At 40.9% G+C, this 20,027-nt stretch overlaps 1 protein-coding gene across 1 annotated transcript in view; it reads right to left on the reverse strand.

Annotated features, from left to right (window-relative positions):
* gabra6b (gamma-aminobutyric acid type A receptor subunit alpha6b) overlaps positions 1-14,907 on the reverse strand; it is a 28,869-nt gene extending 13,962 nt beyond the window's left edge. The window contains exons 1-8 of the mRNA XM_056397051.1: positions 14,409-14,907; positions 14,144-14,268; positions 13,664-13,731; positions 12,324-12,544; positions 11,580-11,662; positions 10,037-10,180; positions 9,475-9,627; positions 4,993-5,273 (exon numbers count right to left, since the gene is read on the reverse strand). Of these exons, the coding sequence (XP_056253026.1) occupies positions 4,993-5,273; positions 9,475-9,627; positions 10,037-10,180; positions 11,580-11,662; positions 12,324-12,544; positions 13,664-13,731; positions 14,144-14,268; positions 14,409-14,497 (1,164 nt within the window). The 5' untranslated portion in view covers positions 14,498-14,907. The remainder of the gene's footprint in view (positions 1-4,992; positions 5,274-9,474; positions 9,628-10,036; positions 10,181-11,579; positions 11,663-12,323; positions 12,545-13,663; positions 13,732-14,143; positions 14,269-14,408) is intronic.
* Between the last annotated feature and the right edge of the window lie 5,120 nt (positions 14,908-20,027).

Consider the following 20,027-nt stretch of genomic DNA (forward strand, 5'->3'; position numbering starts at 1 on the left):
TGCGTATCATGTGTTCGCGGCGCCCTGTACGTATGTGCAGCTGATCCGACACACGAGCTATTTTTGATAATGACAACAGGCTTGCTTGGCTTCTTCCTGGTCAAATCCCAGAGGGATCAGCTCCTCTTCTCTTTATCCACTGCTCTAGATTTCAACAGGCCCACTCTGACACTCTGGGAGGATGGGCGCTGACAGCTGATGGATATATGGATGTTTGTCTGGGTGCGAATATTAACGGGTGAGGGGGGTGGGGTCGGCGGGTGTGTGTTTATGTGTGTGCGTGAAATAAGGTTATACTCACTGCGCACCAGCAATATGTCTGGCATGGGAGTAAGTGCACGCAGGTTCAGCTCTGTGGGTGTTGAGTGGGTGTACATACGCTTGTGGATGAATGTTAAGAGCTGGTACATCTGTACGTAAATGTGCTTTTTATGTTAGTGTATTTTAAGCACAGCAGTAAGTATTATCAACATGACTGCTATAATACTGTTTTCATTGTTATGGTTTATGGATGTGAGAAAATAAAAATGGATATAGGGGGTTAGAGGTAAACACACTAAACACAGAATCATATTGTGTTGGTGTGCCATAGTCCACATTCATCACCTTCTTCAGGAATATAAAGCAGTGAAAGATGGAATAAAACTGACAAGTGAAAACACGGACAACTTGATTAGCTCTCCCACTTCCTAGTTATTTACTTCATTTTACGTTTACATTCCAACTTGATAAATTGATGAAAATATAAGCCACTGTGATTTGAGGGAACTATAAGGAAACGTGATGAAGCTTTCAAAAATTCTGGTGACAACATAAATGAGAAGTGATCCTCGACAGAACCATAGAGGAAAAGCCATTACTTTTACCCGGGGTGAAAGTAATGTTTAAGACTAAACACTGAAATGAAACATTGGTTTTTACTATTCCGATCAGACAGAAGATATTTGTTTTAAAATGCAAACTGTTGCTGCTTAATGGGTGGAAATTAATGTTTTAACGTTTGTTTATTTATTTACTCATTTATTTATTTATTTTTTGGGGGGGGGGGGGGGGGGGGGGCTGCTGTGACTGTGTGATCTACTGCCACACATGACCAGGCGCACATAAGAGAGCAATAACAATACACTTTCCTGCTGACTGCAGACGCCATTAAGCACAAAACCAAAGACACCATATGTGATGTTAAATAGAAGTGACATTTACTGATCAGTTACACACTATTAAGAAAGCCAGCAAAAGGTGGTGGGGGGGAGAAGACTGCTAGCTGGTGTAAACATGCTTTTTTTTTTTTCTTCTTCTTCTTTTTAAAAATGGTTTTGTGAATATTTTATGAGGAATGAAATGCATTCAACACATTTTTCAGGCCTCAAGGATACACTGTATTTTGGTAAGAAGCATAAACATAAAAAAACATAAACAAATGTAAACATGAACCTGTTTGGAAAGAAACTCCACCGGCTGACTTTATGTACTGCACGGTATTTGGCCCCTTTTTGCTGTCAGCACTAAAATCATAACTCAGTCTAATCATCAGGACACTGGGGCGCCAGGACAAATGCCTGAAAATCACCTGTCCCAGTTTAATCAGGATGTTTCTTCACCCGCGCAGTGATCACCAATCAGGTGATTACACCGGCACCTGCGGCTCGGCCTATAAATAAAGTCCCCCTTCTTTCTATCACTCTCTCCTTTCCTTTATTTCCTCCTACGACTGTTTTATTTTCTGCTAATTTCCTGCACCACGCACCGCGCCGCCTACTCACACACACCACTGACAATGCATGCAGCAACCTCTACACTCACTGATAAACACCCCCATCCCGTTTGTGTTTACACTTGTATATTTGATTCATTAAATGAACCGTTTAACTTGTGCTGTTGCGAGGTTTCCCTTCCCTGCTACGCCTTTACCTGACAGTCAGAACAGGTCGTTGGGTTTTTTTTAAATCGTGACCGAGGGACGGCTGTTTCTATTCCCAGTGATACACCATTGCCCCCCCCCCTTTTTTTTTTTTCTCTGTGTAATGAAAAGTCTTCCCTCCTACATATTTGGTGAAAGCAGTCATTTTCCATGATGCATCCCTCCCACTCTCTCTTTCTCTCAGTGTAACTCTCGCTCATGCACACACATGCACACACACACAAACACAAACCACACTGGTCCCCCCCACATCCATCTCTCCATCTTGCCACCCCCCCCACGCCATGTCACTGTGGTGGCTGCCCTCCTTCTTGTGAGCCTGCAGTGATCTGCTGGATATTCCCTTAATCTATGGCTCTTACATAATCTGTAGCAACATCGTTCACAGAGCCACTGGCTGTCTCCTCCTGTCACTCTCTATGGTTATCACACAGTTACAGGGCAGAATAGAAGGCTAGGAGAGAGGGATGGATAGATATACTGTAGATGGGTGGATGGATAAGACACTGTATAGAGCAAAGAGTGAATTGTATGGATGTGAGGGCCATAATTTGCTGCAGATTACGCGCGTGCCTGTACGGGAGTGTGTGCTGCAGATTACGTGCAGGATGTGTGCGCTTGTGTGGGGATGTGAGGGCAAGCGTGGATAAAGCGAGAGATTGTAGTGTTTGCGGTGTGTATATATGTGGTCAGCACATTCAAGCAAAAAAAAAAGAGAGGGAGAGAGACAAAGGAGGGATGGCCAAGAGTGCACGAGTGAGAGAGGGGAGCGTGTGTGTTTGTGTGTGTGAAGAGAGAATAGAGGGGTTCACATGAAGAGGACGGCACAGGTGTTTCCGGAGAGAAGAAGCGAAAAAGAGGGATAATGTTAAAAATTGGTGCGTTTTTTGTGTGTGTGCACGAGGGGGGAAGAAAGGAAGGAAGGTGGTGTGGAGGCATGTTACATATGTGATGTAAGTGAGATTATGATTTTCTCTGGGATGAGGCAGAGGATAAAAGTGAGATTGTATAGAACATGCGTTGTTTACCCTGCACATGGTGCATGTGCGATTGCAAATAAGCGAATGGATGAACAGCAGGGAGAAGAGATACCGCAGAGGGAACTTGAGAGCAAGTCAGAGAGTAGAGCGAAATCTCCACGAGTGATATAAAAGCAATGTAAACCACCTGCTCCCCTGCGTAGTCAGCCGGCTGTATGACCCTCACCACTCAGACCATTGCAACCAGTCAGACAGACTCAGAACCACATAGCAGCCTGAATGCATCAAAGCATTTGGAAAACCACAAGAGAAAAAAATCATTCAGCAAAGTGACCTACTACCAATCCCTCAGCTGAGAAATTCAACTGGCAGGATATCTGACTAGAAGCAGGATCTTTACAAAACAGTAAAACAACAACGAACCAGGGAGTGAAAGCAGTTCACGAAATCAATCAAAGTCATCAGATGAATGTACAGTAGTTGTAACTATTGCAAGGTCAGCATTTAAAAAGTGTGTCTAAAATATAAAACCACAAGACATAAATAAATAAAAGGCTCAATTCTTTACTTTAACAGCATACACACTAAAGTGAACAGTTATGGAGTTTGCATAGTCCCGTACCAGTATAAACCTGTACACAATATATTTAATTTCTTCATCCGCTTTTATACTTTATATGCTTTTGCGACACAGATGTGTTTATGTGCCATGCCAATAAAACCAACTGAAATTGAAGTAGAATAGAACATTTAAATTGAAATGGTTCTATAAAGGCGAAAAGAAAGAGAGACGGAGGGAGAGAGGCAAGCTTAGCAAGAGTGAGCAGATCAAACCACAAAGATGAAAGGCATGATCAGTGTGAGAGATGATTTAATGATGTATATACAGATGACAGTGACAGTGAAGTTAATATATATATGCATCCAGAAGAGTACCGAACCTCGGTATCGCAGGCTATACTGGACGTTTTTGGTTAACTTTTGCAAAAATCTCATCCATTCTTCTCTCAGCCTCAACTCACTCAAACCTAAATTGATAATAAGTCATGCACACACTGCTGGAATCTCTTTACACAACCAGTAACTCATGGTGCAGCTTAATAAAAAAATCTAAACAAATATAGTTTGGCTTCACTTCAGCCAGATGTGACTGATCCAAATCATTTTTATGGATAAAGCTTGTGCTGATACTAAACCGCCACTTTCTGCAGATGCCTCCATGCATTTTAATGCACAGAAAGTGGCACATTATTACTGTGAGACCAGACCAGAAAAAAGTAGAGTTTACCTCGATATACCTTATAGACATTTTATGCCGGTAAGTTGTTTTGAAAACATTGCAGAGACCAAATGCATTTTATTACATGTTTGACAAAGTAACAGAGAACAGCTGAGAGAACTTTGAGCGTTTGGAGTTAAAATCGCCGTGTAGCGTTACGCCGTTCAGCAGTTCGGTTTAGATTCAAGAGAAAAAAAAAAAAAAAAAATTCCGAAGCACATCCGGCGGAGTGATTTGATGAAGAAATGTAGAGCCGTGTAATTAGGCCACGTGAGGCCTTTTTGCCTTTCCTGTGAGTGCAGCGTCTGCTCTGATCACATTATTTATCACAGAGACTAAGTGCAGTCGATAAGGTCTGCATCTGTACACAACGCCAGTAATCCTACCGCGGCCTGTGACCTATAAGACGAGGTAGTAGTGGTTGTGTGTTTGTTGTTATGAGGTTAATGCATTGTAATGACAGATTTTCATAAACCCTTCTAAACAATATTAATAATTGCAGAACAATAAAAAGGATGTTGGCTGGTATTTGCTTGGTTCTCTATATCGATAGAGTTTGGGGATCTGAATTAGTAGCAGGAGAGAAAACAGTTTTTTTTTTTTCATTTTACCTGCTATGCACTTTGACTGTTCCAGAAATGACATGGAGCATGGGCATTAGTAACCACTGCATTTTGTTGACAAAATTTACTTAAAAAGGTCAAAGGTCAAAAACCAAAGTGAAGAAAAGTGAAGGTTTTAAATATCGAGTCGGCACGCATTTCCTGATGCAAGACAGCACAACAAGTGTGAAAGAGTGGTTCCGGACTTACTGAGGAGACCTCTCCATCATTCCCTGTGGCCGCAACCGGAGCTACAGCCGCTGCAGCCGCTGCCTCCTGAGCCGCCGCCTTCATAGCCGCCGCCTTCCGCATCTCCCGGTTGGCTTGCAGGGTGGAGAAGTAGTTGACAGCCGCGAACTCAATCAGGGCGGAGAAGACAAAGGCAAAGCAAACGGCAATGAACCAGTCCATGGCTGTCGCGTAGGAAACTTTGGGGAGGGAGTGGCGGGCGCTGATGCTGAGTGTGGTCATGGTCAACACAGTGGTGATACCTGCATACAGGGAGGAGACAGGATTAGGAAGATGCTGTTCGTTCACGTTACATGTTTCAGCAGTATGTTAGTTGAAACATGCTTTTTCTCCGTTGCATTATAACATTTTGTGAGATACTTATTTGCTTTATTGTGGAGAGTTATATGATAAAATCAATACCACTCTCATGTCTGTGCATTAAATATAGATGTATAACAAGGAGGTGCATAAAAACTGAAAGCATGGAGAAACCGCTAGCCCGCCATCTCTACATCTCTACTAATGTAACTCCTCATGAAAACCTCAACTTGTCATTTTAACAATATCAAAGTCCTCTGAACATGAGCCTTGATTTTTCAGGATATAATTATCATTATGAACTAGAAAATCCTGCCCCACTCCTGCACTCAATAGATAGATACACAGCATAGATAGATGGACAGTGGTTGTTTATATTGCGCTTAAGACTTTTACTGTCAGTATGTTCCAGTGTGTGTGTGTGTGTGTGTGTGTGTGTGTGTGTGTGTGTGTGTGTGTGTGTGTGTGAGTAGGTTTTTATTTTTGTATTTCTCTCATTTCGGAGAAACCATAATACGACTCAAGGCCTAGGAAATATTTGTTGGGGAACGCAACATTGCAGAGGCTTGATTATGAGAGGCCACTGCAATCAGCTTGATTTGGACACACATATACTCCAGATGCACAAACACACACACACACACACACACACACACACACACATTAGCAAAACTTTCACAGCTAAATAGCCCCCCATTCAACCTCTCAGTCGATCATATCTATCAGGTCTTCTCAGCAAAGCCAATTTATCATTTAAGTGGCAAACAAAACTGCAGCATCTCTCTGGAATTTGCCATTTCAAGTCTCTTAGCAAAATGTTACCATCTGGCAAATAACGTCAGCGATCACTTCAGCATTGCAGAGGGGATGGCAATTGAAGCACTAATGTTTCCAGTACTTATTAAACCACAGTGCTGCAGGGATGATACAAAGCTAGGTCCTAGCAAGGTCTTAGCATGTACCATAATCAGTCATTGACACAGATGTTGGAGTTATCAACTCTATAGTGTTTATGTCCCCATATATCAGTGTATTCCTATCATCAGTTTACTGAAAAGACACCTTTTGAGACTAAAATTATACTTTAAGGGTAGATGCCATTTAGAACGGAGGTAATAGGGAAAAGTGGAAAAATGAACTTTTACAATATTACACATAAGGTGCTTATTTATAGTATAACATTGTGAGTTTTATGTAACAAAAGAATGAAAGGATGCCAATGTATCACAGTGTATACACAACAGATTTTCCCAATGTTGGGACACACATGGCAGCAGCTCTGTTTCATGGCATATAACTAGAATGTCAGGCCATGTGCCATTTCAGCTCAGCGAGGTTTGCCAAAAAGTCACTTCAGGGGATGCTAATCTGTCCGTAAGCAGACTAACCCGTGCCCCCGCACTGGCACACAAATAAAAGAGACCAAATATCTGCAAACATTCTCCAGAAAAGCCATCCAGTAAGATGACCAGACAAAAGCCACAAAGCATTTGTTAACATTTGTTTATCTGTTAAGTATGTCACAATATGGGCTCCGGCTGAGATGACAGAAGGCTGAAAAGGATGAAGAGAATGGATGTGGGGAGAGATGAAGATGATAGATAATGGAAAGAGACATATGTCGATGTATCAATGGATAGATGGGATAGTAAAAAATATGATATCTTTGTCAGCTCAAGTGAGACTACACTTTTTTTTTTTTTTTTTTTTTTTTTTTTAACCAGGAACTCCTTTAACCTTCTGGCCATGGCTGCAAATTGAAGCAGAGACTGCCAGGATCCCTTTGAGCACAGCCTCAAAGTAGAAAACTAGGGGAAAACACAGAGTAGATCTGAGGCCATTCATAACTTCTCTTGGATACATGACAGTTTGAAATTAGTTTGGACCACACAAAAGGGCCATGGCAGGTGCATTTTAGAGACTCTTTTGAAGTGTCAAACTATCAAATACATCCTTCCCAAAAAATAAATATAAAGTTCAAAAAAACATCTCGGAATCACTGGAGTAGGATTTTCCTCCGCCTTGCCCAAATTCCATCCTTATTAAGTCAGATGAAGATGCTGACAATGAACATCTCCTTAAAAGGCCCATTAACAAAGTACATATCTAATTCACTTTCATCAAGCTAAAGCAAGCAGGGAAAAGGGGGCCATTGAACACTGCTGTCCATGCTTTTACCAAATGTGCGAGTTAGTTGTGCACATTTCATTAGCAGTCTGGGATCTCATGGGGGATTTAATGCACCTAATAATGTCTCAAAAGCATGTTCGACACAACCACTTCAGCGGTGAAAGATAACAACTCTCAAATACAACCTCCTCCGATAAGCCAACCAATGCCGACTGTCTCAAGCTCGAGCACACGTTAAATGATTGCAAAAGGGGAGGAGGGACACGGGATGAAAGCCTGTCAGGGTAGGAGGGAGAGGCACGAGAAAGAGAAAGAAAGAAAGAACGAGTGTAGGAGGGAGGGGGATGAAGTATAAAGACAGGATAGAAATTAAATGCTCGGGGCATTTATGTGCTTTTATAGGAAAAAAGCAAGGTACAAATTAGGCCACACTCAATTAAGTCTGTGAGACTTGTGCTCAAGGGACTTTCAGCTCTTAGAGAGGTTGTTGACAATCCAGCGCGCCACATACAATGGCTTAATATACTGTCAGGGTGGAGCACATCCATATAGCAATTCTCCTTCTCTTCTCTTCTCTGCAACTACATACTTATATGTAGTGCTTTAAGATCTCATAAGCAAGACACTTTTTAGAAACCAACTATATCACTATTTGAATATGAAGCCTGGCCTTTTGTAATTAAAAAAAAAATCAGTACGTGGTATTCGATTTTTTCTATATAACCTCTTCTAGAATACCCAGCGTGCTCTGCGATCATCCAGAGCAACTATTCAAATACAGTCCATCCAGAGAATCGTGTTTTATTGTGTGAAATGAAAAACAGCACGACGAGCGAGGTTAATGAGTTGAGCACAGATGTGCTTTCCACACGGGGCCTCAACTTCCACGCTAACGCTAATGATTGGGATCTATTCTTCTCAAGAAGTGCGCAAGCTCGTCGGACCGCTGGCTCACTTCCAAAGACGAGTGCAGACCACAGAACCATAATCTACAAGGGCCAGCAGTGTCACCGCGATCAGCTGCAGCTTGTTGAAATGTAACGCAAGGGGGAATCAAAATTAACACACAATTTCCCCATTTTTTCCCTTCCTCTTCGTTTTGTCTCAATCTATTTTGTCTCTCTCATTTCTCTTTCTCTCTCTCTCTCTCTGTCCTTGTTCAGTGTCTCTCACCCTCTCTGCTCCTGAGGCTAGAGCTTGGTGGCAACTGTAGCGTGATGTAATGTGAGCAAGCGGAACCTGTGACTGCTCGGAAGAGGGCCAAGTAAACATCCTCCCCCTCTCGGCCCTTGCATGACCAATTTCAAAAAGGACATTTATTCCCAATTAATTGTGATCCACCACAGTGGAGGTGGAATAGAGATAATGGAGAAGGGTTAAATCATACTGTGATGACTGTGTCTGTCTTTGTTTTCTCGCAGAAGGCTGTTTTTTTTTTATTTAAGGAGCACTCTGTGCAGCTGAAACCAATCAGAGTGCAGTAAATGAAGAAAAGTATGCTTATACTTTGAGTTTGCAGAACCAGAGTCACACTGGGGTTGAGGAGTGGGTGGTGAGTCAATAAATTAAGAAAATTTTCATTTGGGTTTTTCATACTTGAAGAAAACAAAGTTGAGTTTTGCGAGCGGAAAACTTAATGAGAATGAATGAAAAATTTGGTATAAAGTCTTGCAACATGTAAAACTAAGACTCATCAGAAAGTGTAAGACACTACACAATACACTGTTTTCTTCTGTTCAGTGAATTGACCTGATTTATACCCCCCCACACACACACACATTATACTTCTCTTTTAACTGATTGCAATCACGCACAATGGCAACTGAGAAAAACTGCTTTTTCTACAAAGAATAAAAGAGTCTTAATTAACTGCAAGACCCTTTTTGTTTTTTTTTTTGGCAGGCAGCTGAAACGAGGATGGTCTTGAATTTTCTAAACGGTTCCACTCAAACAGTAATGTAATGTGCAGCATGAAATAGGCTTCAAACTTGAATGGATTTAAAGAAATCTTACCAAACACAGTCCGAGCTGGAACTGATTCCTTATTAATCCAGAAAGAGACCTGGGCCAGGATGACAGTCATAATACAGGGAATGTAGGTCTGAATCAGGAAGAAGCCCATTTTCCTTTGTAGGTGGAAGTGGACGGTCATGATCACGTATTCACCTGAGACGGGAAAGACATTTGTGTTGTCCATTGGTTGCAAAGCAAATTCATTGGCAAACGTAAAATACCCATTTTGTGCAAAAATGGTGATAATGATGATGACTGTTTTGTCGGTTCTGTCTTAAAATTGCCAATAACTGTAATAGCATAATACTTAAATGTTTTGCTGTCTTGCCAGTGATTTTAAAACCTTTCTAAAGATGCACATAACCTCAGAGAAACATGCTGTGTGGCTCACATTCAATAAAAACATGTCACACATTATCACACATACGATAATAGGATACTGTATATGAAGCATCATCAGAACTGCAGATCAGGCTCAAGCATGTAGCTCCACACTGTGAAAGCCTAACCTGCCGGTGTTATGATCATAGCTCCGAGCACATGTCTCAGAGTCTTTGCTCACCTGTATTGGACTTTAGCCTCTCGCTCGACACCGTCTGACCAATGAGGTCGTACTGCAGCAAACTGGACGATTCCTGCGGCACCTCGACGGAAGAAAGAGGACCTTTCTTCCATGTGTACACAATCTCACTGATGGGATAAGCATCTAGACAGGATGGATGGAGAACTTTGTTACAACCTGGGCATCCATCGGATTCATCAAAGTGTCCTTCTTTTCTTTCTTCCTTTTTAAAATAATTTAGGGCGTATAAAATGTGAAGAAGCTCTGACACTTTGAGAGAATAACAGACAAAAGGACAAACACTTTTACTGCTTCTTGCACTTTATGGTCTGCACTCTCACAAATAAAAACAAAAAACTGAAACATCATCCTTGACTTGATTCCTCATATTTTTTGAGAGTGCTGCCATTATTCAAGGGGACAGGAACAAATCACTTCTGTTATTGCTGGTACAATATGATGAGAGTAACAAACAACCTTTAGGTTTGATAATTTCATAAACACTTTCATTGACCTGGTCCTCCATACACTTTACACATACTGGATGAGGAACTCTTGCCATATAATTTTTGGTAACACATTATAATACTGCCTGCCTCTAACTGTGTAATTAAAGACGAAATAGGGAGAACCACCACACATTATATTACAGCCTAGAGAGTGTATTCTAAAAGCATTAAAGTAATAATTACTTGGTTCCTCCTTGAACATTAAAGATTAGCTATGTTTGATCCACTTTCATCTATATGTTGTATTATGAAACTACTTTGTCATAGCTTTCCTTCCTCGTGCGACAGTGGAAACCTTCCATAATGACGCACTTGAGAAAGGTATGTTTAGACAAACATATGCGCTAGAGTCCAATTTTCAAATATACTGATCTATTTCTCGACTAGTCCTTATTCCAAATCATACAATGAAGTCAAAGGCATGATAATAAATCCCTGCAGCGAGCGTGTAATTACCCTCCCCTCTTGTACACCGCATTCTCTCCTACGCACTGCAATAACATGTGTTAATGAGCAAAACTACAACATGCGTTTTACATAACACAGTAATGATAAGGTATGTGGGCTGTAATATAAAGTGTGACTGTTATCCACCTTTTTACTCTTTAATTGCACGGTATAAGGAAGGGATTTTTAACACCTTATTTCCCAAATTTCAGTTTTGCTTCCTAGTGTAGGAGCCCAGGTTGTAGTGAAATACTTCAGACTTGAATTTTTTTCTCCTCTCCACTGACATGCCCATTTGTTACTCCCATGATCCCCATGGTCTCGTTTTCTTCTTCCTGAACCTCTAAGTACCAGCAGGAAGTGGCAACGATTTTATTTGTACCAGATTCATACCACCAAATGACACTGTAAATTGTGGCTCGTATTACATACTGACAGTTCCCCCTAATGCACTGTATGTGACACTTCAAATTGAAATCTTTGAATACATCCTGTCAGGCAGTCAATTACTCAGTGACAGAGCGATCATCGGAGAGTGACACCATCTGTCAGAGCAGCGAGGCTTAACAAAAAAACAAAAAACTCACAACTCCCAAACTTGAGCGGGCAGGCATGGCCGTCCATCGGGAAGTTCATCAGACGCATGGGGCACTCCGCATTTATAGTTAATCTGTCAGAATAGAGACGAGTTTAAAGACGTGTTTTGATTTATATTTGATACACTGTTACTGGCTGAGAAAATGACTGTTGCTGTTTTGAGCTGGCACAAGTCAGTGTGGCGCCATGCTGCACAATGGCTGACACACTAACAAACAAAAAAAAGACATATTTGATGTAAGGTGGAGAGGTGAACTCTGCAGAGATCGAAATGTAATTGTCTTTCTTGTAATATTTTGGCACTATATCGTACCGTGTTGGAGAGAAAGACTGTAACTGTACCTCTCGTAAAGGTAACTAAATACAGAACTGAAGATGGATTAGATAAAGCTTGAACTTAATCAAATATTTTAAAGTAAAGTTGATCCACTTAGATAATCTGATTTTTTTTTTTTTTAAATATGTTTTTGTGCCATCAGTAACTCTAGGGGCATTTTTTTCTTCATCCTAAATATGTCCTTTTGGAACAAAGCTGGAGTCATGTTTGTTTGAATTGCTTTCCAGGCCTGTTTTCAGATATCAGATGGCACATGTCTTGTTTTTTGGAACGGTACTCCTCATTTCTTTTCATGTCTGTGCATATTCTTGGACGCTTGTTTGTTTGATTTGCTTTCCAGGTCTGTGCTCTATTCCGGTCTTGGCTGGGTTTGGAGCTCACTGTCCAGCACTGTTACCTCATGGTGTAGAGGATAGTTCCGTTCTGCATGATGCGGAACAGCTTGTTGGGGGTGGTCATGTTGTGAGAGATCGACCTCTTGCCATTCCGGAAAAAGGTGTCCGGAGTCCAGATCTTGCTGACCATCAGGTTGTTGAGCCGCAGGATCTCGATGGGGCCCTCGAATTTCAAGCGTTCGTCAATCCATGTCTGACGAAAGAACACGTCCATGGTGTATTCCTGGACGGGGAGGGGGTGTTAGAGCATGGGTTAAGGGTTTATTTACTACTCTTACAACCACTCCTACCTCTGGTGCTGCTTCTGCTCCTGCCGCTACTATCTCCACTACCCCCAGAGAGAATGGCAGATGGGTTTGTGAGCTATGGTTACATTGGAACCTGCAGGATAGAGCACTGGCAATCTGATGAGTTATTTTGTTTTTCCATTTCTGGACTATTCTATTTTTGTTGCCAGTACTGATGACATTTAAAAGTTAGGCTTGTGCTTATTTAAAAATTGTGCAATCAATTTCACCATTGTTATTTATTCTAAGGGAGTTAACATAGATTCTTTGTGGATACGTGCTATACATACGCACTCAAAATATCCTCAAGATGACGTTTCTTTAAGTTTATTCAATTCTTTTAAAAGACAATCCTTCAATGTTAAAAGGCTATTTTATGTTTTATCTTATTGTTTATGAACTAGCAGGTCTGGAGATGAAATGACTTCAATAACTGATTGATGATGAACTCATCAAATATGAATATGGATTATTTCATCTACAGAGTCCGCAATAAAGTCCACAATACAAATCCATCCTGGATGCTCTTAGATGGAATCCATGGCCTTGCTGCTCCACAGAGTCATGTACATGCCTCTCTATGGAGCTGCCACCAGTATATCACATGGCAAGTTCAAGTAGGCTTTAGATGCAGCGAGAGTATCTAAAGCCTAAAGCCTAAAGAGTGTAGAGTACAACAGACATACAGTGCTCAGCCTATCCCATGACAGGAGTAGCCAGCCTATCCCGTCCCAACATCAGCCAGATCTCTCTCTCTCTCTCTCTCTATCTCCCTCTCTGACGAGGGGGGGAGATTGTCAACCAGATTAAAATCCTAAGCTGCACTAATGACATCCTGCCCAAATGCTGGAATAATGAAGGCTGGTTGAACCACGACTTGAAGCTCTATGCACAGAGTTACAGTGGGGGGAAACTGTACATATCCTCCCTCGTGTTCATAAAATGACACTGACTTTGTTGACAAGTGATGAAACGAATGCTTGCATATGGACATCTGTTCAGTAGTGTGTGTCTATCCTGGATCAGTGTTTCAGCGGTCAGCACGGTTTACATACCATCTCAACATCTGACACAGGTCCAAAGCTGGTGACAAAGATGTCAGTTTTAACCTCCGTAACGGGACCTACAGCAGAAGGATAAGTAGTTGCTTTGATGCACACACAAACAACAACTTTGGATTGTTTTTCACAATGTAAAGCAATTAAAAGTGAAGCTGTAATTACTGCAGAGCTCATACAAGGAGCAAAATGGCCACTGAAAATCACATTCCTTTAAACAACAACAATAACAACAACAAAAAGAACCATTGATGAAGTTGATTCTCAAATTTCTACTTGTTCACTGGTAATTTTGTCATAATTGTGTAAAAGGGAAGACACTAATACTTAACCATTACAGCACAAAAAGACTAATTGAAAATGAGCCACACACAACTGCAGGTGCAAAACTTTATCTTCTGACAAAAGGGAAAATCCATCCAATCATTTAAGAGGCAATATCATGTAAAATGTAATATGACACTGTAATGAGCATACCTCCAAATCCAGGTCGCAGCCTGTTGTCATAGCCATCCAGTAATCTATCCAATATACGCGTGATGTTATCCAAATAGATACTGGTATCACTGTGTTGATTTCCCCAAACACTGCTCGCACTGTAACTAAAGTACATAAGCACTAATGAAAAAACGATTCCAACAGTTAAAAATGCAGAGTTTCTCAAACGCACATCCATCCACAGTCTTTGGTTGCCGTGCGTAAAAGTGGGAGAACATGCAGAGAAAAGAGTTGCCATACTCACCAAGACAGAAATAAGCAAGTTAAAATGAAAGCCATGCCTCGCAGACACCCCACAACTAGAAATCCCTGGTCAACTTTTAAAATCAGCATATTCCATCATTTAAAAGCATGATTAGGCGCGAGTCGGGTCTTCTTTGAGTTGTGAACCGTGCGAGGATATCGCGCCAGTCCAGCACGACTTGACTTCCCCCTCTAGTGCGGTTGCGCCCGCCTCAGCCTGAATCGCTCAGTTGGAAAAACCTGAAGAGTTTTTAAGAGAGTGAAGAGGAGGGACGAGGAGGGGGGGGGGTGGTGGTGGTTTGGGGGGTGGGGGGGATTAACATTAACCGAACAAGGCATTTAGCAAGAAATGCACTGGTCTCAAGTGCAACTTAGACATTTAGAAAATGTTTGTGGCTGATGCAAATGGTGATGGCGGTTGCTGTGCCTATTTGGTTCAGGAGGTTTTGAAGAGAAAAGCGATGGAGAGAAATAGAGTGAGGGAGAGGAGGGAGACATAGAAACACAGTGCAATCATATCAATGGACAGAATACCCACTGACCTTTTGAATGCAGTATCTTTTTTTTTTTACATGATCATTTTGCTACCGCCTTCTCAGCTTTTGTTAACTGCGTGAGTGCGTGTGTGTGTGTGTGTGTGTGTGTGTGTGTGTGTGTGTGTGTGTGTGTGTGTGTGTGAAAGAGAGAGAGAGAGATGGAGAGATAGGAGGAGATAAACTACAGGGCTTGTCCATGCAAAGACAGAAAATTGCTACTAGAGATAAAACATGATGAACTGTGATTCATATTGGGGTTGGGTGGTTGAGTGGAGTGGGTGGTAGATACATTTAGTGCAACTTCAAACTCACAATACACAGTAGTATTCATAGACCAAGAGCGAGGGGGGGAAATACCACACTGTCAAAGTCAGCTATTCTTACTGGGCTGACATGAGTTTATTTCTGTTGCACAAACACAATTCAAGAAATTGCATCATTTTTTTCATTTTTTAAGGGGGGGGGGGCTTGGTAAATTTGAGTTTGCAGTGGTACAGATAGCAGTGTGCACAACCATCAGCTAATGGGTTGTAGCACAGAGGCAAGAGAGAAAACCAAATGTTAAACGTTCCTGGCCAAGTGCAAAAGTGGAATTTTTCACATTTCAAAGTTATTGTAGTTAAATTGCTGGATGAAATACTTGCACCAGTGTTCCATTCAATACGATGACCATTTGAAGGTTGCAACCCATTGTGACTGAAAATATAATTACTATTGAAATAACTTACCCTAACTTGACCTTTAAACTGACCAAACAAATAAATGATATATATATATATATATAATTTATTTGTTTGGTCAGAAATAGATCAAATGTTTTCTGACGTTTCAACTTCAGCGAGTGTCTTCTCTATGTTATGTCTCCATCGATCAATGAAGTAGAATGCTTTATTTCAGCACAGCATTACTTTTTCATTATAAGTGGTATCATCGTCATGTTATCAATAATTCATATGAGGGAGGGAAATATAGGATATTTTTCTGACAGCATTAAAATGTGGTGACTGATTACGCAACATAATCCTTCAACTCTCTCTCTCTCTTTGTACTCACAACACAAGTTATATAATGATCTCAAAATATGATTTAAATCATATGCAAACAATAATGGATCACATTCAGATCAAGTGCATTCCAGAGTCGGTCCTTTCAAAGAAGATGAGACATTACTCTAATTTATCTGATAAATTGAATGGACTCTTCCTGTCACTGAAAACCTTGTGTTAGTGGTTTAGATTTAGCTTCATAAACAATAGCAGGTTCAGTAGGTTTACATAAGGTGACTGGGATTTGGATTTCTTTGTGCTCTACACAAACAGAGAGCATATGTATTCCTCTGAGACGTCAAAGTGAAACACTACAGAGCGACACTACATAGGGGAAGGTTGGTGTGGTCTTTTGTGCAGGGTACTTGTAACCTTGCTGGGTGTACTGGGGATGAGACCAAATATATTTTGATTTAATTGTTTTTTTTCTTCTGGATTCTCTCCAACCCACCATCCAAGAGTCGCAACAGTGGAAGAAATAGAAGTAGTAACAGTAGTAGGAGTACAAGTGGCAGGTGTAACAATAATTTAATAGCTGTATAGTGGGAATTGCAGGATGAATAGTAAGTGTGTGTAGCAGTTGCAATAGTAGGAAAAGAAGAAGTGAGCAGTAGTCAAAATATAAACTGAAGTAAAATTATATTAGAAGCAGCTGAACAGATCTTATTTCATTTGTGAATAAGTAGCTGTTTCCGCCTCTCTGTTGGCATGCCAGTATAGACAAAGTGATCTGACCCTAATGCTGTGATCAACTTGATCTGATCTACCGTGAGGTCAGCTCATCTGACCAACCACAGGCACACGCACTGACCATGAAAGGCTCCTGGCCTGATTCACTTCGCTGCCACTAGCTGAGGTCGTGGATGAGCCAGGACAAGAATGAAGTTATTGTGTTCCTCATTGGTGCGAATGTGCTTAGCTTGCCTCTTTAACTGTTAGCTTCAAGTATCATACACTGGACACACCGACGCAGACATTATTAAACTCTACTTTTTAGGCATGTCACCCATTACAAGAGTCTATTCTGTATTCACACACAATTTGGCACGGTACAATACTGAATTCATACTTGATACTGAGAGAGTTTTGCAGCCTTACAATGTTGTTTAGATTAGATACGACTTCTATGTATGCACTCACATGTTTGCTCTCCTATATGTGTGTCATGCCTGCCTGTTTGTCCACCTGATTTCCTTTCAGTGAGGATTTTCCTACATGTACAGGTTTTCTGGCTGGATAGAATGGTGGGCTGCGTACCTAAATTCATCTACGAAATGGCTGGATGACTTACTGACTGACTGGCTGACTGACTTATAGACAGCTATTAAAATGTAATGCCTGTCTTCCTGACTGGATCACTGTCTTCTTGGACACCAAGTCTGGAGGCACACGCACTCTGTCAGTCACCCAGCCAAACACTGAACGTATAAGTGCTGCAGAGAGCACAGAAGCAGGTGGCTAAACTGACTAATTTGGGATCTATGTGAGTGTGGATGATTGTATGAAACAGATATTAATCCTACAACCTGAAAGTCAATAGAGATAATAGTCAGCCTAGGTGAATCCTTTTACCAGTCTTATTGATTATCCTGCCACAGCCAACATGTTCTGACATCTCATTCCCTATCCTGTCTTACCCAGTTCATACCTCCTCTGTAATTGGCCATTTGGTTTTAAAGCCTATGTCAAGTGAACAATGCTAAATAATGGGAGGCCATTACATCTAATAGACAATATTTCCACAAAATATAATCACTGAACCATTCATTAGAATTAAGGTCTCAATTGAGATGAAAAAGGTGCGGTGATTATGATGGATTGCAATTAGGTATGCTTCATTCCATGAGAACAATACGCCGCATATGCCAGGATGGGTAGCAATTCAATTATGTCCATTTAGGAAGTACAATTACTTTGGAAAGATAAGGGAACATACTTCGAAATCCAGTGTGTTTTGATGAAGAAGAAGAAGAAGAAGAAGAGAAAAAAAAGGATTCAGCAGGAGTTTGTTAATTAGTTCATTATTCAACAAAATAGGATTTAATTAAACATTTCATGATATGTACTCTGTATTTGATTCCCCATAACACATATCGCAGAGACTCAAGCAGCCGGGTGCCGAGCTAGCAGATTATTGCGAGAAACTTTCCTAAAAGTCACTGACCTTTTGAGGGAAGAGGAGCTCTCAGATGGCAGGAACGGAGTGGGGGGTTTTGTTAAGCTGTGTACTCAGTTCTAGTTATTTACATTTTGCTTTGTTAAACAGTGGACTGTCACTGACATGATGTGAGGAAAAGAAAATAGCTCTCCTGCTTAATGTGGATATTCTGAATGTTTTACTGTTCATCTTTTGTTCAGCACCACGGACAGTTCCAACACCCAACTTATTTGTATTACACTGGAGCATTATACGCAATGACAATTCAAAGTCACTGTTAACCTACTCGCACACCGTACCTCACAGTACCTCTTTACACACTACAGCACTTCCATTGCTTGTTATTACCCAAAAAAGTGCATTGTCTAAACTCATTTCTGGCCACACCACAGTGCTTCTATAAATACATGATATCTCCCACGTGAGATGGACCCACTGTACTTCATGAGCCTCGCCATGTGGTAGCTATGGTAACCACTTACAGTAGGAGAAACTCAGCATGTGCGGTGGAATGTGTGTCTACGGGTGTGTGTATTTCCAGACTATTAAGAACTAAATGTCTTCACAAGAATAGAAAGGTGAGAAATTTCTGGTCTTTGTTTCTAAAAGTGACTTGGACAGAGGCACATTGTGGGTTTACAGTAAAGTTAGATTTAAGTTTGGGTTAAGTGTAAGTTCAGGTCAAGTAGTATGTAGTGGTCAAAAAGGTTGAAGGTTTACCTTTCTCGGGAATGAGTGGTAGGTAGTGGTAGAAAGTCCAGAGTTAGGGGTTAGAAAATAAAAGTAGGAAATAAACATTTATTGGTTATAGGTTATTTATTGGTGTTTATGTACAGCATGTGTCTGCATCAGTAACTTGATTACTGAAGACCTACATTAAGCTTAGTGATTTGGCAACTTTGGGAGCCATAAGTCGCCCCCCATATCTGCACATCGGCAAAAATGTAGCCAAACAGCAGTTCTTTCAAATCTCTCCTCCTTAGACATGATGTGCTGCACCACCTCCAGTGGATTCGACGTAGGGAAAAAAAATTTCCACTGCAGTTTCCATGGAGACCAAGCCATATCATAGTAAGATAAAATAAATGTTGATTTTGAGAAAACAGTTGTCCTCGCTGCCTCGGTTGACCTCTCGCCTGACTGCAGCCAAAAGCTTCACAATGAACTGTGGTGAACAACTGCCAACAGCCTGCAGTACAGAGAGAGAGGGAATGAAAGCAGTAAAAAAAAAAAAAAAAAAAAGACAACGCAAAGTCAATTCAGTAAAATTCAGTGCCTTAAGGTTTGTATTTGCTATTGAAATGTAAATGTTATGCATATAATAATTGATCTTTTCTCCAAATTACACAAAACTGTCAACAGAAAACTTTGTTTGTCCTTAAAAAAGGCCATCACTCAGTGCAACACTGACTCCAAAATGACAGTGACCACTTCACAACAACATCCTCACTCTGAATTCTGAAACTATGCGGAAAAACGGTACACTCAGATATAATGTGCAGGAGAGAAGCCATACATCCTTTGAGTTAGATTCTTTTGTTCTTTCAACGCTGATGCTAAATTTGTGCTGACATTCTTAAACATTGCCATGCATATGATATCTCTCCTTTGCAGTAGATGTAAAAATAGAGAGTTAGTATTCAGTCTCTATGGTTACCTCTTGTAGTTATGGAAAAAGAATCAATGTCAAGTTAAAGTCAGCAAGCCTGCAGAGGTGGTACTTGGCTAAATCTGCAGAGCTGTGTCTTCAAACTGAGTTGATCTGATTAAGCTTGACCTGGTCAAAACAGCTGGTTGTCTGTCAAGGTTGCAATTAATCCACCTGAATACATACAGGGATTGGTTGTCTTTAATTTAAAAAAAAATTCTCCATGGAAACT

This window comes from Seriola aureovittata, chromosome 15 (genome assembly GCF_021018895.1).
Source record: "Seriola aureovittata isolate HTS-2021-v1 ecotype China chromosome 15, ASM2101889v1, whole genome shotgun sequence".
In the NCBI taxonomy this organism is placed as follows: domain Eukaryota; kingdom Metazoa; phylum Chordata; class Actinopteri; order Carangiformes; family Carangidae; genus Seriola; species Seriola aureovittata.